Source organism: Bufo bufo, chromosome 10, assembly GCF_905171765.1.
Source record: "Bufo bufo chromosome 10, aBufBuf1.1, whole genome shotgun sequence".
NCBI classification, from domain to species: Eukaryota; Metazoa; Chordata; class Amphibia; order Anura; family Bufonidae; genus Bufo; species Bufo bufo.
The window spans coordinates 116,472,399-116,496,822 of NC_053398.1; the positions used below are offsets into that span (position 1 = coordinate 116,472,399).

At 46.0% G+C, this 24,424-nt stretch overlaps 1 protein-coding gene across 1 annotated transcript in view; it reads right to left on the reverse strand.

Annotated features, from left to right (window-relative positions):
• SLC12A3 (solute carrier family 12 member 3) overlaps positions 1 to 18,952 on the reverse strand; it is a 45,605-nt gene extending 26,653 nt beyond the window's left edge. Inside the window, exons 1-12 of the mRNA XM_040409312.1 lie at positions 18,656 to 18,952; positions 14,485 to 14,607; positions 12,976 to 13,051; positions 12,797 to 12,892; positions 12,222 to 12,361; positions 8,044 to 8,154; positions 5,132 to 5,243; positions 4,891 to 5,021; positions 4,410 to 4,494; positions 3,803 to 3,957; positions 1,927 to 2,034; positions 673 to 796 (exon numbers count right to left, since the gene is read on the reverse strand). Coding sequence (XP_040265246.1) covers positions 673 to 796; positions 1,927 to 2,034; positions 3,803 to 3,957; positions 4,410 to 4,494; positions 4,891 to 5,021; positions 5,132 to 5,243; positions 8,044 to 8,154; positions 12,222 to 12,361; positions 12,797 to 12,892; positions 12,976 to 13,051; positions 14,485 to 14,607; positions 18,656 to 18,952 — 1,558 coding nt within the window. The remainder of the gene's footprint in view (positions 1 to 672; positions 797 to 1,926; positions 2,035 to 3,802; positions 3,958 to 4,409; positions 4,495 to 4,890; positions 5,022 to 5,131; positions 5,244 to 8,043; positions 8,155 to 12,221; positions 12,362 to 12,796; positions 12,893 to 12,975; positions 13,052 to 14,484; positions 14,608 to 18,655) is intronic.
• Positions 18,953 to 24,424: the final 5,472 nt, after the last annotated feature.

Here is a 24,424-nt window from a genome sequence, read left to right on the forward strand (position 1 = left end):
GGAACACACCAGACAGGTCAGGGATAAAGTTGTAGAGAAGTGTAAAGCAGGGTTATGATATAAACAAAATATCCCAGGCTCTGAACATCTCACGGAGCACTGTCCATCATCCGAAAATGGAAGGAGTATGGCACAGCTGCAAACCTACAAAGACATGACTGTCCACCTAAACTGACAGCCTAGGCAACGAGAGCACTAATTAGAGAAGCAGCCAAGAGGCCCATGGTCACTTTGGAGGAGCTGAAGAGATCCACAACTCAGGTGGGAGAATCTGTCCACAGGACAACTATTAGTTATGTTCTCCACAAACCTGGCCTTAATCTGACTGAGCTTGAGCTATTTCGGCAAACATTTCAGCCTCTAGATGTCTAAAGCTTGTAGAGACGTACCCCAAAAGACTTGCAGCTGTAATTGCAGCGGAAGGTGACTATTGAATACAAATGCACACAACACTTTCCAGATTTTTATTTATGAAAAATTATGAAAACCATTGATCATTTTCTTTTCACTTAACACATATCATAATTGTTACTTTGTGTTTTTCTATCACATAAAATCCCAATCAAATACATTTAAGTTTGTGGGTGTAACGTGCGCAAATGTGGAAAAGTTCAAGGGGTATGAATACTTTTTCATCCATCATCTGGTAGCAATGTAATATGGCTGACATACCAATCAGAATGAATGCGCTTGCGATGAGAAAAGTTAGAAGGTATCCACGAATTGGCTCATTGTTCTTCCCATATCCTTTCCCAAAGAAGCCGATCAACGGGTACAAATTGTCCTTACAGAGACACTGCGCGAACACAGGGAACAAAAATAATATAGGACACCGACAACCAGGAAAAGTTAGGCCGTAGTAACATTGGGCAGATTTAATAGTCCTGTGTAATATTCAGACAGCGTCTAAGGCTACTTTCACATCTGCCTTTTTCTTTCCGGTATTGAGACCCGTCAGAGGATCTCAAAACCTGGAGGAAAACGCTTCAGTTTTGTCCCCATTCATTGTCGAATCTGTTTTGTTGCGTTCCCATGCTGGACACCAAACCACCGCAAGCAGCGTTTTTGTGTGCATGATGGGATACTGATCAAGACAGATCCGGCATGAAACAATGTAAGTCAATGGTGCCGGATTCCGCGCCCATTGACTTATGGTTTTAGTGCCGTCTTGCTCATTTTAGAGTTAATACAACCGGATCCGTTCTGAACGGATGCGTTTGGATTCCCTGTCGGGCTAACCGGGATGGTGCATGTGACTATGGCAGGGCCAACAGTTTAGTATCCTGACCACACACCACTAGTGGAAATCCACCAGCATTGTTCATTGCCCAGGTCTTCCAGTTCTGCACTGGGTAGGGGCGGCGGGGGGGAAATTTGATGCTGAATACTCCAGATAAGAGAGAAGTTGGGGGTTCGCTCATTAGTTCTTGCCACGGAAATGCCAGTGTGAACAGAGTCTCATCTAAGGGAGTCTATACACCTTTGATGCCTATCAGCTCATTCTTCTAACAACTATCTCTTCCAATTCGCATTACACATGCATGCTCAGTTCGGATGAGCGTGTATGTGTTGTCAGTGGGTAGACTGGGGAAAACTGCTGCCGAACACCTCTGGAAGTCGCTTATCACCCAGGAAAACAAAAAGATCAAGTGCTGAAATTCAAAGCGCCTGATCCTTTTCTCCTCCAAAATCAGAGAAAGGCGGGAGTTCCCCGTACACATTAGATTGATGGCAGGTTTGGCGGAATGTGTATGGGGGGATCTTTAGACCCACAACAAGGTGGCACTTCCATGGCTGCTCCAGGCTTCTAGGGTTAATGGCCTTCTGGTAAATCTCTAATCAGATCCATGGGTACACTATTATACATATAACATACATTCGCATATGATCCCGCTCATGAACACATACATACTGAGTATACTGTACCTGAAATACTTTAGGGGCTGAGACAAGACAAGCCAAAGCAGAGGACAGAGTGGCCCCAAAAATCCCAGCAGTAACAAGGGGAGCAAATCCAGATACCATGCTCATAGCCTGCAAAATACACACATTCTGTAAAGGGGTTATCCCATGAATCATTTTTATACCAAAAGTCCTGGAAATGCTGTTAATAGCAGGTTTAAAGTAATTTACAGTGTTAGCATACAAATACTTTTTGTCCCCCTTTGGTGCTACTGCTAATCTGGGGAAAGGCTCTGGCCTGAATAGGTCTCCTCCCCCCTCTGGCAGCTGACAATATAGTCCCTTCTTACTTTCCCAGCAGAATGAGCCATCTCAGCTATACCGCCATGCTATCGTAGTGGCTCTACTGCTGACCTGACAAGCAGAAAGCTATTTCTATTGGCTGTTCTGCAGAAGGCAGAAGATGACTATCCAGAGACCTGGCTGTGGGAAGTGACTGAGCATGTGTGACCAGCAGCACTCAGATCATTAGGTGGACATTCACATTGGTATGTGTCTTGAACACCAGGTGGCAGCATATTGTGTCAGTAAGTGTCATATGTCTTCAGCAGATAAACATTGCTCTGATGGCAACCAGTGCAGAGATAGTGACTTGTGTGCTGGTGGGGAAGGGGTTAAAAAGTTGGTGTCCTGTGTCCTGGTGGGTGGGGCCACAGAGATGGTGACCTGTGTGCTGGTTGGTGGGGGCGCAGAGATGGTGACCTGTGTACTGGTGGGTGGGGGCGCAGAGATGGTGACCTGTGTACTGGTGGGTGGGGGCGCAGAGATGGTGACCTGTGTGCTGGTGGGTGGGGGCCAGGGGTGGTGACCTGTGTACTGGTGGGTGGGGGCGCAGAGTTGGTGACCTGTGTCCTGGTGGGTGGGGCCGCAGAGATGGTGACCTGTGTGCTGGTGGGTGGGGGCCAGGGGTGGTGACCTGTGTGCTGGTGGGTGGGGGCACAGAGATGGTGACCTGTGTACTGGTGGGTGGGGGCACAGAGATGGTGATCTGTGTGCTGGTGGGTGGGGGCCAGGGGTGGTGACCTGTGTGCTGGTGGGTGGGGGCACACAGATGGTGACCTGTGTGCTGGTGGGTGGGGGCGCAGAGATGTTGATCTGTGTGCTGGTGGGTGGGGGCACAGAGATGGTGGTCTGTGTCCTGGTGGGTGGGGGCGCAGAAATGGTGGCCTATGTCCTGGTGGGTGGGGGCACAGAGATGGTGAACTGTGTCCTTGGTGGGTGGGGGCACAGAGATTGTGACCTGTGTGCTGGTGGGTGGTGGCGCAGAGATGGTGGCCTGTGTCCTGGTGGGTGGGGGCACAGAGATGGTGGCCTGTGTCCTGGTGGGTGGGGGCACAGAGATGGTGCCCTGTGTCCTGGTGGATAGGGGCACAGAAATGGTGACCTGTGTGCTGGTGGGTGGGGGCACAGAGATGGTGCCCTGTGTCCTGGTGGATAGGGGCACAGAGATGGTGGCCTGTGTCCTGGTGGGTGGGGGCACAGAGATGGTGATGACCTGTGTGCTGGTGGGTGGGGGCACAGAAATGGTGATCTGTGTCCTGGTGGATAGGGGCACAGAAATGGTGACCTGTGTGCTGGTGGGTGGGGGCACAGAGATGGTGATCTGTGTGCTGGTGGGTGGGGGCACAGAGATGGTGATCTGTGTGCTGGTGGGTGGGGGCACAGAGATGGTGGCCTGTGTCCTGGTGGGGGTGTAGATATCGTGACCTGCATGCTGGTTGGGGGGAGGAAGATTTGAACATTTTTCTATTAGGCCCAGTCATTTCTAGTAACGCCCCTGCTTAGTATGAAGAGGCAACATTTAGAACGGAGATTTGTGCATCAAACGCAACAGGATCACCTGGTAATAATTTATCAGCCCGTATTTACAGTTCTGTTTAAGGGCGCAGCTGGTGAAGTTCCATCCGTAGTCACATGCCAGCCCAACACAGTTGGTGCCTCCCTCAATAATGGTGTCATTTATACTGCCGGAGGCGTCTCGAACCACACAGGAGCCTGCAACGGGGGGAGAAAAATGCAATTCATGTGTATTTGACTAATCAGTGAATTCACACTGTGCTTGCAATGTCCATTTGCGCCAGAAAATCTCCTGCTGCATACATCACAGATATTTACAGGCCCCTATTTACCCGACAGAGGCCAAAGCAGTGTATTTCGGCACACCTTTTTTTCTGTTGAATACAATGGTGCGGTCTTCAGTGCTATTTCATACAAAGGCACCCAGTAAAAAAAACTTATACTGCGCAGCAACATGGAAGCCTATCAGCAATGGACGCCACATTTTTGCCATCAGAGGTATATATTGGGAATTCCTCCTGACGTATACCTCTGTTGGAATATCTGCTTCTGTCTACAGGTAAGCATGTATAGAAAGTCATTTCGGCTAATAACTGGATACAGGGTAAAATTGCGCATATCACGTGTAGTTATCTATTAAACCTCTATACCGATAGTGGCAGATATAATCAGATAAGAGACGGTCGTCCAGAAGATGGCCATCAGAGTGCCTTTAGGAATAGCCACGGCTGGGTCCTGAGTGAGAAAAAAAAGAATACAAAAACAATTATAAGACCAGCACTTGAAAATGAGATAAAAATAATGCATGCCTTCCGAATTCTAAGCCGACATAATGTGCGCGTGCGTTAGAAATCCGAATCGGCAACTCCCAATCTAATCTTGACATTCAGGTCGCGGTCCTTAGTTGTAAGTAAAATAGGTCCCTGTTTAGTATGTGTGAAGGGACAAATACTGTGTATTTCCATGTGGAATACAGCAAAAGGAAAAAAAAAAAAGTCTTAAAAAATGTGAATGTTTCCAAAAAGTTGACGGTGGCAAATGAGCGGAGCTTTTTGCAATGTAACTTAGGGGTGACTGTATACTGCAGGAGCTACAGGAATGACACTTAACAATCTATGATATCCATTGTACCTTTAGATCTCCAGAGATGTTCGCTCCAGCTAGAATCCCAGTGGCGGAGGGAAAGAAAATGGAGAACATTCCAAAGAAGCTGCCGTCCGGGCCCCTCCACTGAGGCACAAAATTTTCGGCAAAGATGTCAGCTGTATATACGTATACATTAAAGAAGGTATGGGATTACATGAAATGCTCCATTTAGGATCAGCTCCCAGCTTGGCAGAGAGGGTATGATTGGCATATCGCCGACACTTACCTCTGTAGCTGAAGAAACCTTTGGCTTTTTTCTCGTCTGTGGCCGGAATCACTGTCCCGACCAAATAGTTTACAAATGACACCATAATCACAATGAAGAAAAGAACCTGAGCCTGAGGAAAACAGAAACGACATTGTAGGCACTTGATTGTGTAGTGCACTATAGCGTGCAATATCTATATCACAACTTGGAAAAAAAATACCTTAAAGGGCATCTGTCAGCAGCTTTGTACCTATGACACTGGCTGACCTGTTACATGTGCGCTTGGCAGCTGAAGGCATCTGTGTTGGTCCCATGTTCATATGTGTCCGCATTGCTGAGTAAAATGAAGTTTTCATATATGCAAATGAGCCTCTAGGAGCAACGGGGGCGTTACCGTTACACCTAGAGGCTCTGCTCTCTCTGCAACTGCCACGTCCTCTGCACTTTGATTGACAGGACCAGGCAGTGTAAATGTGATCATGCCTGGATCTGTCAAAGTGCAGGGGGCGCGGCAACTGCAGAGAGAGCAGAGCCTCTAGGTGTAACGGCAACGCCCCCGTTGCTCCTAGAGGCTAATTTGCATATATTAAAACCTCATTTTCCCCAGCAATGCGGACACATATGGACATGGGACCAACACAGATGTCTTCAGCTGCCAAGTGCACATGTAACAGGTCAGCCGGTGTCATAGGGACAAATCTGCTGACAGATGTCCTTTAAAGAGATAGCTGCACAAACAACATTTACCACCGACAGAATAGACAATAAATGTACGATCACTGGGAGTCTGACCGCTAAGGCTACTTTCACACTTGCGTTGTTAATTCCGGTATTGAGATCCGGTAGAGGATCTCAATACCGGAATTAAACGGATCTGTTTTGATTTTGCACATCAGGATGCACCCATTCCATTAGGATGCGGTTGTGTGAAATCAAAACGGAAAAAAACGGATCCGTCACTAAATACACTGAAAGTCAACAGGTGACAGATCCGTTTTTTTAAGCTCCTAAAAAAAACTGAATCCGTCACCATTGACTTACATTGTTTTCAGTGCCAGATCCGTTTTATTTCCGTTTTTATGACCGGACACAAAACAGCAGCTTGCAGCGGTTTTGTGTCCGGTCACACAACGGAAGACGTCCTGATGCATCCCGAACGGATTTCTTTCCATTCAGAATGCATGAGGACTAAATGGATTTTTTTTTTCCCCGGTATTGAGAAAATAACAACGCAAGTTTGAAAGTAGCCTAAGACCACCAATGAGTCCCCTGTGTGGATGCATGACCGCCATTCTATTTACTAAAATGGAGCGGTGGGCATTGCATTTAATTGAATAACTCTGTGGCTAACTACAGATTGGCGTGGTATTAAAAAGCAGGAAGAGCTCAACCCCATATGCAGTGGTGCATCTATACCGGGAGGGGGGGGCAGATCCTTGCTGATGGCAATCCCCAGCAAAAATGCATACAATGGAGGATGCCTGCAGCGGACCACAAGTACCACAATAGACATGCTACACGGTATAGCAAATGTGTGGATGTGATAAACAGTAAAAATAATATAACAATAACATTGTATGCATGGTCACATGCTGGAGGTTGCTAGGAGATTGCTGTGAGTCCGACCTTGCGCTCCTATAATTCGCCCACTGGCTCCTGGTATTGCCCATACGGCACAGGTAGGTTTAGCGTTAGGTCCCGAGCTACTTGAGAAACTTTGGTGCGGTGCTCGGGCTCAGACATGTCCTCCAAGTAGGATATGTTGGCTAATCTCTCAGTATAAGGCTCCATTCACACGTCCGCAAAATGGGTCCGCATCCTTTCCGCAATTTTGCGGAAAGGGTGCGGACCCATTCATTCTCTATGGGGACGGAATGTGCTGTCCGCATCCACATTTGCGGATCCGCACTTCCACATCCGTGCTTCCGTTTCCGCAAAAAAATAGAACATGTCCTATTCTTGTCCGCAATTGCGGACAAGAACAGGCATATTCTATTAGTGTCGGCAATGTGCGGTCCGCAGAATGCGGAACGCACATTGCCGCTTTCCGTGTTTTGCGGATCCGTGGCTCCGTGTATCTGCAAAACACATTGCGGACGTGTGAATGGAGCCTAAGGGTTAGTAAGACCGCAGAGTGCACCCGTCTTTGTTATTGTTACATTATAACTCTGTCGCTAAACTAAATTTTTAACTACATGCAATTACAAAAGTATTCAGATCCAGGTGCTGGGTTGAAAAATGTAGAATATGTTATGGCACAACCCCTTTAAGCCGATATGTCCTCCTAATTTTCCTCTGGATACCTTAGTATCCTTTTACTTCTTCTGCGGCTGGGACAATTGTGTTGCTGCAATTTAGCAAAAATGACATCAAACACTATGATAAGATTGTGACACGTGCCACCCTCGCCTGCCACATCCGAAATGCATAGAGAATTGATGCTGCACGCCAAGCAGGACAGGTGGCAACCGTTTGACACTCACCAACTACTGCGCATGCACGATGCTTGCTGGGCAGGAAACGGGCTGGACAACCCCTTTAATAACATGATACGCTCTCCTACAATTTGAATGCCAGCTGATTAAAGGGATTGTCCAGCTTTCACTAAGACATGGCTTATCCTCAGAAGAGGTAAACAAGCAGCTGATCGGCGGGAGGTTTAACACCTCGCACCTCCACAATAAACTGTTGATGTCAATGGGAGCAGTGCTACCTCCACTATAAGCTTGACGGAGCTATGTAGTTCCCATTTCTGGCAATGGCGCTACACCCGAACAGCGGATGTGCAGGGTTTTAGCCCCTCGAGAATCAGGTAGTGATGGCCTGCCCTCAGGATAGGTCATCACTTACTGAAGGCTGGACAACCCCTTTAAATCTGAGCATAAATCACCTGAAAAAAGAAATGAATCAGTTTTCGGTGTAGTCCTTACCTTAGCCTCCCACTCCATGCCAGCTAGTGAAATTCCTAATAAGATCGCCACAGTAATGATGCCAACAATTCGGATGTCATTAGAAGGATCTACAATGGTTGCACCGTTTTCCTATAGTTCAGGAAATGATAAGTGTTATTTGTGGCAGCGTAAATCTATCTGCTAGAAATGACTGAAGGGTTATTAACAGGGAGGGCCAACGTCCGGCACTCCAGCTGTGGTGAAACTACAACTCCCAGCATGCTCTATTCATTTCTATGGAGTTCTGAAAACAGCCAAGCAAGTGTGCATCTTGGGAGTTGTAGTTTTACCACAGCTGGAGTGCCGGAGGTAAGCCATCGCAGGGATAGGGGATAACTATAAGATCGGTGGGGGTCCCCGAGTAGGACCACGAGAACAGGGGCCCCCGTATCCCCTGCCGATACCCCCCCCCCCCCCCCGAAATGAATGGAGCGGCCAGTCAATTAATTTCTGTTGAAATTCTGAAGATTGCAGAGTACAGCGCTCAGCTATCTCTGGAATCCCCATAGAAATGAATGGTGCAGCCTCTCCGTTCATTTCAGGGGGGCTGCATGATCGTGGGTGTCCCAGCTGTAGGACCCCCGACTGATCTAATAAAGGCATGCTCAACCTGCGGCCCTCCAGCTGTTGTAAAACTACAACTCCCACAATGCCCTGCTGTAGACTGATAGCTGAAGGCTGTTCGGGCATGCTGGGAGGTAACAATAAGACCTGCAGATAAGGGAGGGGCAATAGTGGTCTTAGATACCACACAGTAAGACAAAGAATGCCTGAGACAGCTGATGGATACCACTACTTATCAGAAATCAAAGGGAAATCCAGAACAGGAATTTAAGAAAATCCTGACCAACTATTGTGACGTTGGCTTAAAAGGCAACATCCTATCGGAACAAGAACGCAATTTTATCTTGGGCACACAGGAAAGACTACCCATCTTCTACTGTCTGCCCAAGATACACAAATGCCTGGAAAACCCTCCAGGTCGTCCGATAATATCTGGAATAGGTTCACTTACATCGAACCTCTCCCAATATATCGATACCCTACTACAGCCTGTGGTGAGGAGAACCGGGTCATACATCAAAGATACCACGGAGATCATTGGCATTTTGGAGGGCCTGGACGTCCAACCCAATTGGACAATGGGAACTTTGGACGTCCAGTCCCTCTCTACCAGCATCAGATATGACCTGGGAATGTCAGCTGTAAAGTCCCAGCTTGAGATAAACAGCACTATGTGCACCCAACAGATAGATTTCCTGATGGAGGGGATAAAATTTATACTCCACAATTATTTTTTCTTTGAGGGCAGTTACTTTTTGCAGCTCTGTGGGACGGCCATGGGGACCAGGTTCGCCCCCAGTTATGCTAATCTTTTTTGGGCACAATGGGAGCATGATAACATCAGTCCCAGACTGGGGACGGACCTGGTCCTCTGGCGTCGCTACATTGATGATGTCCTTTTTGTGTGGGGTGGAGATGCACATCAGTTACAGCATTTTTTGGGCAACCTAAACCTCAATAATATGAATCTGAACTTTGTGCCCAAGGTGGGGCAAGAGTCCACGGAATTTTTGGATATACAGATTTCACGACGGGACAACAAATACATCTGCAACACCTATGATAAACCAACTGCAAAAAACAGTTTTATACCCTTCACAAGTTGCCACTTACCACAGTGGCTCTTGAATATCCCCTCGGGGCAGTTCCGTTGGATCAAGCAAAACTGCACCGAGGGGACGAGCTTTGAAGTGGAAGCCTCAAAAATGAAGGAACAATTCAAATGTACAAACTACCCTGAAAAGGTTGTGATGGGGGCCTTAGAAAAAACAAGGAAGACTGATAGGAAGGCATATTTTCAACCATGGATACAGAAGGGAGAGACAAAAGAAGGAGAACTCAGAGTGATCCTACCATATAGTGCACAAGCTAAACAAGTACGCCACATTATCAATCAACACTGGCACTTCTTATTGAGGGATAAGATTATCGGCCCTATGCTTCATACCTCACCCCTTATTACATTCACCAAAGTACCCAATCTAGGGTTAAGGATTGCACCTACACAAAGAAAGATGGTATCACGCTTCAAAAATGGTTAAATATGAATGGTTTTTATAGGTGTGGGAAATGTTTGGGATGTAGGAATACAACATTCCCGAAAAAAAAAACACTAGGGTCCAATCCACTCAGAATGACTTTGCTTTAGACATCAAGGGTTGTCTTACATGTGACTCCTCCAGTGTCGTCTACCTTATCCAGTGCCCCTGCCAGAAACAGTACATTGGCAGAACTAAGAGAGCCCTGAAAGTAAGGATCTCAGAACATCTGAACAATATAAAGAAGGGCTTTGAAAACCACTCTTTATCGAAGCACTTTAAGATTGCGCACAATAGTGACTTCAGGGGCATCTCTTATGTGGCCCTGGAGAAGGTAGACGTACACTGGAGAGGAGGCAACCATATTATGAAAATGTCGCGAGCCGAGTCTAGCAGAATCTATGACTTTGGTAGCCTTCTCCCTTCTCTGAATTCAGACTTAGAGATTTTCGGGTTCAATTGAACCGCTGGTCCATCACTGCAGATATTGTACGTATTTATTTTCACACGAACCCATCTAGGGTTCAAAAATATCACTAGATTAGTGACATCGTCACGTATAAATATTTAATGAAGTGCCACACACACATTAGAACCACAAAGAGAGCACTTTTTCACTTTGATATATTTTATCTCACTTGCTCACTCTTAATGGAAATTGGACAAAATACACTCACTTTATGTTTTCTGAAAAATTTCACATGCAGAACAATAAGTAATAATTTTTGCACATATACTACAAAAAACGCAGGCATACTGAGAAAAACGCAGTAAAAACGTATCACTATAAAGATATGAGCCAAAAAACAAGGGATTGATAAAATCGAAAAGTATGAATGTGGTTGGTAAACTACAAGAATATCGGACCAGAGTTAAGGATAAAATCGAGAAGCGTGAATAACGCAAAAATAACATACTGCTTGAATGTAGAACTGTATATTGTATCCATTAGAAATCATTCAAAACCGTTGTTCTCAATGTAGATGCGATATATCCTTTTTTCTTTTTGTACCAGACAAGTTTGGTATAAAATCTGTAACTATGAAGAAAAAAATCGGACACCCCTAAAAAAATCGGATACCCTCTCTTTGAAAAAATCGGACATTCTAACTACTTAATCTAATTACCAACACATGTTAAAACCCGATGAGAACAATTAAGGATGGATGAAGAAAGTATAAAAGTCGAGAGGTTCAGACCACAGGTGACCCACTGAGGAAGAGATAAGCTATCTCGAAACGCGTCTGGGCGGAATATCTGTGCGCTAGATCGACTACACATTATACATGGCCATGTATTAAATTCGACTATCAAGGTGCAAAATATCGCTTCACTTACGAAACCTATAGACGGACCAAGTCTCACGAGAATTGGGACGAGATTCCGAAAGACGCTGCTAAACGAAACCAACATTGCTGGAGCGTGGTGTGAGCTGTGGGACGCCACTGAAAAAAATCTCCACACGCAGAAAAAGTTTTGAATCAGCGCAACGTATCGTGAGTAACAAATGTGTATATCCACTCTCTAAAGACTAAGGCGAAATTGTGTCCTCTATGCATAAAGATTAGAGCTCCTATGCAGACAGATTGATATTAGACATTTGCTACTGGGACTCTTACCTTTACAGACAAGCCTTCATAGGAAACCAAAGCAACAATCGATTCAGAATATTCCATTGATGTTCTATTCTATATTTAATATATATTCGATTTTATATATTTGACCTATTTTATATAATCAATGTATTTTATTGTATTTTATATATGAGATGTATAGTACCTAGGTAATTGTGATTTAATAAATTTGTGTTGCTCTCAGAATGTTTCGAGTGCCAGTCCAATTTTGTACATTATTATCGAGAATAAGGGGTGGCTCTTTTTGACCTGAGCTCCAGTCGCGATTATCCACAGTGAGCCATCTGTTTATTGCATTCAGCATGCTGGGAGTTGTAGTTTTGCAACAGCTGGAGGGGCGCAGGTTGAGCATGCCTGATCTAATAGATTGAAACAATCGGAATACCCCTTTAATACTGATGGGCACATTTTTTTTTCGAACCTGCATTAGATCCCGAACCGTCTCTGCAAAACCAACGGTATGCATGGCGACTGCAACAGCATTAGCAAATGCAAATATGAGTCCAATGGATCCTCCCAGCTCTGGTCCCAGACTTCTAGATATAAGGAAATAGGTTCCGCCTACATTTTCAGTAAAGAAAGAAAAACAACGGTTAAATTTGCAGAAACTAACCACAAGTAGTGCACTTAAATAAAGGGCAGAGGAGTCGTTCTCCACCATTAATGGACTAATCAGCCTTACATTTCCCCCGCTAGTTTTCTATATAGCGCCGATCAGACTGGTTGTTGTGGCTGCAGTGAACAGAGAGTTGGCCGTGCATGCCTGGCTCCCTCCACTGACTTCTATGGCAGCCAAGCAAGTAGTACGACTGTCTTGGAACTCCCATAGAAGTCAGTGGAGAGAGCCACGCATGCACGGCCACCTCTCTGTTCACTGCAACTAGCATTCTCAATTTTTAAGAGGTGGGACCAGATATACATTTCTGTGATGACAATACATTACATTTTTTACGCCCCCCAAAAAGGTAACCGCCACATGCTCCATAATTACTTTACCTGATTTGACCTTCCCGTTGGTGGAAATGGCCGAGATGGACAACCCTGTGATGCTGGTGACCGTTACAGACATGAGGATTATAAGCCAGGTGAGCGCTACGGGGAGAGTAAGCGATGAATGGCTGCGTAAAATATCAAACATGAGCAAGCGTAACGTGGAAGCGGCACGCGGTACTGACCTATGCCGGCCTGAGCTGTTATCCAAGGCAGTCGGAGGTAAAGAATCACTCCCCATATATTCAGCATGCAGCGGATCTGGAAGGGGATAAGAAATGGAACGTTGCAATACAGTCTTGGCAAATTGGATTTTGTATTAGACTAGAGCTACACGACGACATTTGTCGCAGTAATGTCACGCAACATAATTTATAATGCTAGTCTATGGTGTCGCACTGCGACATGCGAAATGCTGCGACACAACAGTAGCAAAAAACCCATCCAAGATGGATTATTGTGTGACTGTTGTGTCACAGTCGCAGCATGTGCGACACCATAGACTAGCATTATAAAATATTTTGTGTGACATAAATCTTGCAAACTCAATCCAGAAAAAAAAAGCTTCCAGTTAAAAAACGTCTTTGCTTTATTAATTGCAACAAATCACATACACAGTCCACGTATCTACACGTTTCGGACCCTACAATCATGGTCCTTACTCATGACATACTTATTTGTCATGTTATGTCATGAGTAAGGACTGTGATTGTAGGGTCCGAAACGTGTAGATACGTGGACTGTGTATGTGATTCGTGTTTGGATTTGGATTTTATTGCCTCATGCACACGACCGTTCCGTTTTTTTTTGCGGTCCGCAAACCGCGGATCCGCAAAAAACGGAAGCCGCCCGTGTGCCTTCCACAATTTGCGGAACGGAACGGGCGGCCGATTGTAGAAATGCCTATTCTTGTCCGCAAAACAGACAAGAATAGGACATGTTATATTTTTTTTTGCGGGGCCACGGAACGGAGCAAACGGCGTGTGCTGTCCGCAACTTTTGCGGCCCCATCGTGTGCATGAGGCCTAATAAAGCAAAGACGTTTTTTAACCGGAAGCTGGACAATACGTTTTTTTTCTGGATTGAGTTTGCTCACAGCCGGGTCCGTGCTTCCAGGTGAGAGCTGCTCTTTGTCTTTTGGATGTTGTGCGACGCGTGTTGCAGTGTAGTTGTACACTATATGTCATCTGACTTCTTATTGTCTTGCGGCACATGTCGCCGTGTAGCCCTAGCCTTAGGGACCTACCTGTTCAGGGGGTCATTACATGCCGCAGCTCTGTACGTAACACATGAGAAAGCAGATTAGACCTGAGGCTCCGGGGCCCCATTTGAGCACCTGTATCAGGTCCCACTATTTAACATGTGCCACTTCTAATACTGGTGCCTTTCTATGTGGCAGAGAGACCTTTGGGCCTCTTCAGGCACCTGGTGCACTTCCTATCCCTGTATCAGGCAACCATTTATACTATTGTAATGATTAGATAATATAAAAATGACTTTCAAAAGTTGAAGCTCCTGGACCCGAAGGCAAAATCTGTAACAGTGGACCTTGACCTACCATTGTGTCCTCCCTACGTGTCTTCGGACCCCAGGGTCTGGGTATGACTACTACTTCTGCATCCCCTTTGACGAAATACCAAAGTGGAACGTACAGAAATTGGCTAACATGATATCATCGTTCTTTCTGAACTCACCATTACTCCTTTTATCCACCCAAATCTGATGGGTTCCCATGATGGTTTCTCCACCACGTTCTCGGCTTCTCCATCGGGAGAGTCGTTACTGGTTTCATACACTGGAGGCTGCAGATGATCTTGCTGAGGAGACAGAGTGGGTAAGGTTACAGGCAAACGCGTAATGGTCAGCCCCAAGCCTAGCCAGAACCTATAGCATACCCTACACAACGAAGACATGGAGAAATGTTTTCTGCATCACCCCCCTGGCTGCAGCCATGTTTATATCGCTCAGAGGATTGCCCGGGCTCGACACACCTTTTTAACATTTAGAATTTTTTAACAGAGGGCATCCGTGAGATCAGGAAATGTTCAGAGCGTGTTTTCAGTACTAGTCCATTTCACTGACAGCAAGAGGAGATCTTGACGAGTGTGAGAAGTTAGAGAGTTAATCTCGGCAGGAAAATGGGGCTGGCTCTCAGAACCGCATTTAATAGCCTGGAATACACGAGCGAAATATTACGGAGTCTGATGTATTCACGCTATTTCAACCTTCGTGCTGACCTTCTTTCTAAGGGCCCAGTCACAAAACCGTATATATTTCTCTCCGTATCCGTTCCGCAATTTTGCGGATCGGATGCGGATCCGTTCATTTCAATGGATGTGGACAGTACACCGTGTGCATTCCGTTTCTGTATGTCCGTTCCGTGCTTCTGCAAAAAAGATAGAACGTGTCCTATTCTTGCCCGTATTTGCGGACAGGAATAGGCATTTCTATTATGGAGGAGGATGTTCGGTTCCGCAAAATGCAAAAGGCACATGGCCGGTATCTGTGTTTTGAGGATCAGCAATTTGCGGTCCACAAACACGTATACGGCCGTGTGAATGAGCCATAACTAGTGTTTACACATGAACCTGACATCACAAGGAAGCCATGTTTTAGACAGCAGGACAGTGGACTAATGGACAAATACCTCTGACAGCTATCCCTTCTGACCCCCCTGTACACATGCGGGTTGGCTGAGTATGCATGTGTTCCCAATAGGGAGAGGGAAACACTGCCTGACACCTCTGGTGGCGTTTATTGCCTTTATGAATAAAAAGCTTGCGCATATTGAAATCCAACTGTCCAATCCTCCTTTTTAGGGCTCTTTCACACCTGCGTTCTTGTCTTCCGGCATAGAGTTCCGTCGTCGGGGCTCTATGCCGGAAGAATCCTGATCAGTTTTATCCTAATGCATTCTGAATGGAGAGAAATCCGTTCAGGATGCATCAGGATGTCTTCAGTTCCGGACCGGAAAGTTTTTTGGCCGGAGAAAATACCGCAGCATGCTGCGCTTTTTGCTCCGGCCAAAAATCCTGAACACTTGCTGCAAGGCCGGATCCAGAATTAATGCCCATTGAAAGGCATTGATCCGGATCCGGCCTTAAGCTAAACGTCGTTTCGGCGCATTGCCGGATCCGACGTTTAGCTTTTTCTGAATGGTTACCATGGCTGCCGGGACGCTAAAGTCCTGGCAGCCATGGTAAAGTGTAGTGGGGAGCGGGGGAGCAGTGTACTTACCGTCCGTGCGGCTCCCCGGGCGCTCCAGAGTGACGTCAGGGCGCCCCAAGCGCATGGATCACGTGATCACATGGATCACGTCATCCATGCGCATGGGGCGCTCTGACGTCATTCTGGAGCGCCCCGGGAGCCGCACGGACGGTAAGTATACTGCTCCCCCGCTCCCCACTACTACTATGGCAACCAGGACTTTAATAGCGTCCTGGGTGCCATAGTAACACTGAAAGCATGCTTCAAATGCTTTCAGTACACTTGCGTTTTTCCGGATCCGGCGTGTAATTCCGGCAAATGGAGTACACGCCGAATCCGGACAACGCAAGTGTGAAAGAGCCCTTACCTTGGTATCTGCCATCACAGAAACAGTTGGACCACCTCCCGCCAAAATAAGTGGGTTTGGCTGACCTGTATCTAATGTGTATGCCAGTGCAGACCTTAAAGGGGTTGGTCCATCTGACACATTGGTGGCGTATCAGTACAATATGTCAGATAGGTGCAGTTTTTCCATATCCCGCTCCTGATTTATCAGGTAAATAAGTATTCAATCTTGGGTTTAATCCTCTTATTATAGAGCGTACTTGTGGTATGTTCATACAGAATGTCCTGCGCTAGTGCGCTTTTTACCGAACTCCAGTGCAATTATGTATAGAGCAATGCACACAAAACCCTAAGGGATGGCCTTATGTAAGGTGTCCTGCGCTGCTGCAGGTTGCGTGAGCTCCGCCACTTATAGTATATGAGGGACCGTGACTTAATTTCTACATTTTTATACGTATTTGCTTCCGTAATAAACTGGTGACAAATTAATGACGCCAACCAAGAACTTATAAATGTTCATACCCTAGAAACCACAGGTACCACCAGATTCCTGAACAGTCAAATAATGGACTCGTATAACCTTTGAAACAGCTTATGTATAAAGATTAGTCTATGACCGACCTCGGAAACTTTCAGTACATGCAAATAATAGGGCGTCGGTGCCAAAGGACCAGTGGGTGCAACAAATATACAACTTGTACTTTTTTTCATTAAGACCCCTGCTCTCTGTATGCCGAGGAGTCCATTAGGCGGTCCTATCAGTGTTTCACAGACATTCACAGGGGCGGACTGGGAACCTAAAGTGGCTATGGAAACCTAAAAGTGTCCCCATGTTGTAGACGGGTCCAAATTGACAGAAGGTGGGCCAACACAAGTAAGCAGAGCCAGCAATACTCTAGTGCAGCACAAAATACCGCCCCCGCAGAACCAAATACCACAGTGCAGCACAAAATACAGTACCACCACCCTCACTACAGCATTCAAGTAGATCAGGAGAGCATGTGCAGCCGCTGGCCAAGTACTTACCTACCTGATACTCCTACATTAATTAATGTTGGAGCATCAGATCATTATGTACCCGGACGGCGGCCGCGAGGAGGGCAGCAACCATGGGCATCTCCCCACCAGGAAATTTACATGTAGGGTCTATGACCAGTCTGCCCCGGGCATGCATACAAAAATAGCTGTCAATCACTGAGTAGGACCGCCCACTGGACTCCTAAGCATAGAAAGAGCAGAGATTTTAATAAATAAAGTGCAAGTTAGACTGAATCTTCTCCCACCAATCTATTGAATCAAATCCTGTTCTATAACGTGATGCTGGCAGATCAGACACCATGAGGGACATTTACCAAGCTCTTTACGCCATTAGTATGGCGTAACAAAAAAGTCGCAAATTATGGTGCACCATAATTTGCGACTTTTCTAAAGTGGCAAGAAAAGGAGGCAGGACTTCATGAGAGGGGAAGGGGCTTACCAAGGCCCGGTGGGTTTACTACAACTTGCGGAAGAAACTGGCCTAAGTTTTAGCTGAAGTTTATGCCAGCTCCTGGCTGGCGTGGACTTCAGTTCCTGGCGCACAGCAGGGCAGAGATGCCACCTGCCTCTAAATAAATGAGGCATATCTCACTCCAGAGCAGGGAGATCAAGACTGGCCTCTCAATGTCCTTGAATGTTTATAAACGCGCCATTATCTAAAATGAAGAAAGATATAGCACGGAAGACTTGAAAGGATACATCCATTTTAATTCTATTTATGGGGCCTCAGTTATAAAAACTGTCTGACAAACTCTGAGAGACGGCAGAGATAGGCCGATGTATCCGGAGCTGTCCTGATATCCTGATACCAAAGTGTATTGGGTGATTACACTTTAGATTGCACATACAGTACAATAGACCAGCAAAAAAATTAAACTGGAAATTGTTAACCACTCAAAATGGATGAAAAGCCTAAGTCTTCTTTGGGGGAGGGGGGTCCTCTAAAAGAAGAGAAGCTTCCATCTGGACATGTGTATAATGGATGCTGTAGTGGTATCTGACATCCATGAGCAGCCATGCTAGAAAGAAAAACAAACTACACACCCTGCGTGGCATATGTGTTACTGAATGGCTCTTTACCATATAGTACAGGAAACCCCAATGGAGAACCACCCAACGGAAACCAAAAGAACACTCTGATGGCCTCCGTTGGTATAATGGGGTTTTGTTTAACCTGGATGAAGTTTTGAGAACTAGACATGGTTTTGTTGTAGTTTGATTTTGAGATCTAGACATGGTGACAGTACATTCTGGTTATTGTCCTTTGTATCTCACCTTTAAGATGGAGTGAAGGTCCTCTAAAGTTGGCCTGGCTTTTTTCACCCATCCAGGCATCTCGGTATTTGCATAGTGATCATAGTTTGGGACGGCATCAAGGGTATTGTATCCAAACGTCCTCATGTAAAAGGTATTGGAATGGGTGAGGTTGTTGGGGTTGAAGGTATCATATGGGGTTTCTTGCTGTCCATACTGAGATTTGGTGCTCTCCTCAGTGCTGATCAAGGAGCGGATGGTAAAGCGGCCATTGGACGGGGCGCTCTCTGCCGCTGTCTCATCTCTGCTTTCAGCCATTTCATCACCACACTTGTGTTTCAAGTAACTCTTGCCATGAAATTGAAAATGTGGGTTTTATACTCCGAGGAACCAGTAGGAACCAAACCTGAAAAATCACTAACCAGAATAAGAGGCGATTAGATGCTTTGACTCCAAATGTCACAGCCTCAGGCCCAAAAAAAATAATTGCTCAGTGACCTGAGAACACATCGAGATGAGAGCAGATAAGAAACCGCAGTGAGGAAGGGGCAGGGCAGCCTTCAAGCTAACCACTGCTTCCTCCATGTGTCACAGTTTTGGTTTTTGAGGGCTCAGCATTTTGCAGGTCCAAATATTTGGTCATGAATATTGGATTGTACTTCTATAAATTCTTAAAGTAACTCAAATATATAAATGGCTTCAGTTTATCAATTTCCTTGAATTTGCTGATCATTCATCACCATTCATTATCATCCTACAGGACCATATTCTTCTCTATGTCTGTGATGTAGTTGAGTGCAATCGACTGGCATTTCAAGGCAAAGGCGAGACTGACTAATGTGCCTAGTTCAAAAATATGTCTGCACCCCTGAGCATGATCAGGGGATACATTAAAGGGCATCTATCAGCAGATTTGTACCTGTGACACTGGCTGACCTGTTACATGTGCACTTGGCAGCTGAAGGAATCTGTGTTGGTCCCATGTTCATATGTGCCCGCATTGCTGAGAAATATTATGTTTTACTATATGCAAATGATCCTCTAGGAGCAACGGGGGCGTTACCATTACACCCAGAGGCTCTGCTCTCTCTGCAACTGCCGCGTCCTCTGCACTTTGATTGACAGGACCAGGCAGTGTAAATGTGATCATGCCTGGATCTGTCAAAGTGGAGGGGGCGCGGCAACTACAGAGAGAGCGGAGCCTCTAGGTGGAACGGCAACGCCCCCGTTGCTCCTAGAGGCTAATTTGCATATATTAAAACTTCATTTTACTCAGCAATGCGGGCACATAGGAACATGGGACCAACACAGATGCCTTCAGCTGCCAAGCGCACATGTAACAGGTCAGTCAGTGTCATAGGGACAAAACTGCTGACAGATGCCCTTTAATATGCGAGTGAAAATCTGCTGACAGATACCCTCTAAGGAATGGGGGTCAGCCCAAAGATTATATTGGGTTCCCAGTTCAGTTTTTCTGATGTTGCAGCAGCCATTGAAAGGGAAACCCTGTATAGGTTCTCAACATCCATTAGAAATGAGGATGCCACTATGCCCTTCATCCTGGCACGTAGAAGCCTATTAACTGAGCCACCGAATACCTCAAAAGATTTGTTAGGAATAAAGCCTTCTAAATGTGGTCTCAAGAGCAGATCTTTGGGTCTGTGGGTGCCCTGATATGACTTACAATACTCCTCTTTCGGCACCGCACCTTATGCACTGTATTTTAAATCTGTGTCCGATCGGCATTTTTTCCAGATTGCATGCAGACCTGCTCATTTCTGTGGGACAGCACATGGATGGCATCTGTCTGCTGTCCACCTCCGCGTGTCTCTTCCACACATTATAGAACGTGTCCTATTCTTGTCCATATTGCCGACAAAAATAGTCATTTCTAGTAATGGGAGGAATACAAATGCGAACTACACAGCAAAGGTGTCTGTATTTTACCGATCTGTGGTTTGCGGACACAGTCGAGTGCTGCCTACATAATAAGAAAGTGGAATCAAGTGCGGACGTTTTTCAGCCAAGTGGAGTAGACCTTGGGGATTTTGTTCAGACTATTTTATTAAAAAACATAGTTGACTTTCTCCATTGCCCATTGGCACGAATTGGTAGGCGCTGGTGCATGGCTTGTTACAATAGAAACCGTGGTTCTATCTTGCAACAAGCCACAAACACAGATCGGCAAAGCCACAAAGAATTGACACTGTATAATAAACCTACATAACATTTCACTATAAATGATTACGTTTTATTTTCTAAAATTTTTAAAAACCTCAGGATGCTATTACACATGCGGCTTGCACTGCAGGCGGCTAGTTGTTGGGCTGCATCTATGTTTCAAGTGGCAAGTTTAGGTGCAGCCAGGCAATTAGCGGGAACCATAGTGCGGTACCCATGACTTCAGATGCAGGTGTAATAGTGCCCATCACCTCTGTGCTCCCAGCAAATCGCCAACACCAAGACAGAGGACATGAACATTTATTTGCTGATGGGAGGGCACAAATCCACAGCACATTACCGTATTGGCAAAGTGGATGCAATTTTATCAAGTCTCATACAGGTAAAATTCCTGTGCAGACGCTACATAACTTGCGATAGTTATGTACATAGTTTTCTTCCCGTGTGGAGATACCCTTAGGTCTCATGCACACGGCCGTATTGCGGCCCGCAAACAGCGAGTCCACAATATGCGGGCCCCGGCCGTGTGCTCACCGCATCACGGATGGGGACACATTCACTTCCGCGGGGTTTCTCTCCATGCCTCCGTACCGCAAAAAAATAGAACTTCAATTTGAATGGGTCCGGATGATGCCCCTGCATTGGGGACCGCAAATTTCGGGCCCCAATGCACAGAACAGCCGAACAACGGCCGCGTGCAAGAGGCCTTATTAGTATGCGCTGCTTCATCTCAGAAACAGGTTTGCAGGTGCGGCTCTAGAAAATGTTACTTAGGGGCGACCCACACAGTGTTTTTATCAGCCAAATTTTGGCGCAGGCAGCCGCACTGAAACCCTGCGTCCTTTCTGCCTCCCATTCACTGCAGCGGGATGCAACGCTGAGGAACGCAGAGCAGCAGGTTAAAGCAGCAGCCAGGCCGAGAACAGACACGTCCTTCTCAGTTTTGCCGCTGCTCTGCAACCCCCAGCGCTGCCTGAATGGAAGGCAGAAACCACGCAGCAGAATTTCAGCACGGGCATCCGGGGTGCAGAAGACGCTGTGTGAGTATGTCCTAAGGGTACGGCCACACGATCAGATTTTCTGATGTCGTTTTTAAAGCCAAAATCAGGGGTGGGTCATAAAAGGAGAGAAAGGACAGATATAACTTCTCTTATTTGGACCCACTCCTGAAATTGTCTTTAGAAAACCTGAACGTGTGGCCGTACCATAAGGTTGCTTCTATTGAACATGGCATTGCAGTACCACATGTAAAACAGCAATGCCTACTACATTAGGTTCCATATGCCACAGTTTACGGGGCTGAAGATGTAAAAATCCACAGCACAGTATTACGCAACATATTATGAGACCCTTTGTGTCCCATACAATGACAGCAGCGGCCTAATCTATAGATCTTCATTCAAACTGATGAGTTGTACTTTACTCAGCATTCATCAACCATTTAGATCAGGGATCGGCAATCGTTGGCACTCCAGCTGCTGTGAAACTACAACTCCCAGCATGCACACTTACACGACTGTTCTTGTAACTCTGATAAAAGTGAAGAGAGGATTCTGGGAGTTGTAGTCTCAGAACAGCTGGAGTTGCTGATTCCTTAGATGCACAGGGCTGAGAAATTAACACTTTATACTAAATTGCTAAATTTCTTCTCTTACCTTTTTCTCAAAGGAGCCTTCTGATTTGCATAATCCTGTACGAGTAGATTAGGGTGAGCTGCAGATCGTCCCGGAGAGGGTTGAGGCGGACACCAAAAATGCCAATGGGCACTACATAAAATTGCATTTCTTTCCTGTACATTTCCATAGCATTTTTTTCAACCCAACAATACAGGTCTGTGTTAGCCGAAGTACTCGTCTATTATCAGAAGAGCAAAATGACAGGCCTGGATTGTTAATTCTATGTCATATGGTTGAATGGCTCTCCTCCTTATGGGAGTCATTTAGTCTTCTTCTCAGTGCTGTATTATTAACCGGTCATTTTCATAAGGACTCCACATGTTCTGCGGCCCTCCAGCTATTGCAAAACTACAACTCCCAGCATGCCTGGACAGCCTACAGCTATAAGGGCATGCTGGGAGTTGTAGTTTTGCAACAACTGGAGGGCTGTAGGTTGAGCATGCCTGCTATAGGGCACACTACCTCTGTGTTATGGAAGAGTAGGGAATCTGTGCAGCCTGGAGGAGAAGTGCTGCCACAAGCTTTTCTCATCCGTGTGTATTCAAAGAGGCATCTCCCAAGAAAGAGAACCATCTCACCAGAGACACCTATTGGAAGTGGACCCCTCTGAGTCAAGATCCGACTTTCCGACAAGCCTTGGGATTTGACAAGGGAATAGAACCTAGTCAGATATCCATCCACAGACAGCTGTTTCAGGGTGCTTGCCCCTCATCATTGTGGAGTAGGATTCTGGCTGGGTGCGATCCCTTGGAAGTGACTTAGGCAGGATGCGGAACCTCCTTGAAGAGACCAGTCCTGCGTGGAGACTTACTGGAAGTACTTAATGGTATTGAGCAGGCATGCTCAACCTGCGGCCCCCTCCAGCTGTTGTAAAACTACAACTCCCACAATGCCCTGTTGTAGGCTGATAGCTGTAGGCTGTTAGGGCATGCTGGGAGTTGTAGTTTTGCAACAGCTGGTTGAGCATGCCTGGTATTGAGACTTACTGGAAGTACTTAATAGCATCGAAACTTATTCCCTTGTCAGATCCTGACTCATAGACAACCACTTCCAATAGGGGTCACTGGCGAGACGGTTCTCTTCCTTGGGAGATACCTCTTTGCATATTCAAATCCCATGGGGCATTGACAATAAGTCTCCATACAAAGTACTTCAAGTAAGTCTCCATACAGGAGAAGTCTCTTTAAGGAGATTCGGCATCCTGCCTAAGCCACTTCCAAGACATCGTCCCACCCAGCAAGAATCCTACTCCATACTGATGAGGGGGCAAGCTGTCTATGGAGGGATATCTGCCCTGGCCATATTCCTTTGTCAAATCCCAAGGCTTGCTGGAAAGTCGGATCTTGACTCATAGGGAGACACTTCCAATGGGTGGCACTGGTGAGATGGTTCTCTTTATTGGGAGATAGCTCTTTACATATTCATTTCCCATGGAGCATTAAGTCTTCATACCCTGGAGTACTTCCAGTAATTGTTCATACATTGTCTATACAGGACTGGTCTCTTTAAGGAGAGTCAGCATCCTGCCTTAGGCCTCATACATGTGTGTAACAATTGCTCTCCACAGCATAGATATATCCAACAGGACTGCTTTGCATACGCATCTAATTATTTTACATGGGTTTTCCAATTCTTAGATATTCGTGAACTTAGATCTACAATACCAGATCATGGGAGACCGACAACCGGCACCCCCACGTATCATGTGTTTAGGAAAGTTGCAAGAAACTATACAGTGGACGCAAGGTCCTGTCCTCTGTGTATTGGCTGTGCGGCCCCAAAAGCCACACAGTGAATGGAACCTTCAGCTTCCGGCTTCGTCCACTGTATAGTTCGGTGATGATGTCGCCCCCAATCTGATATTGATGGCCTATCCTGAGGATACGTTATCAATATCTAAGTACCCCATTAAATTTGCAGATATTATTCGAAT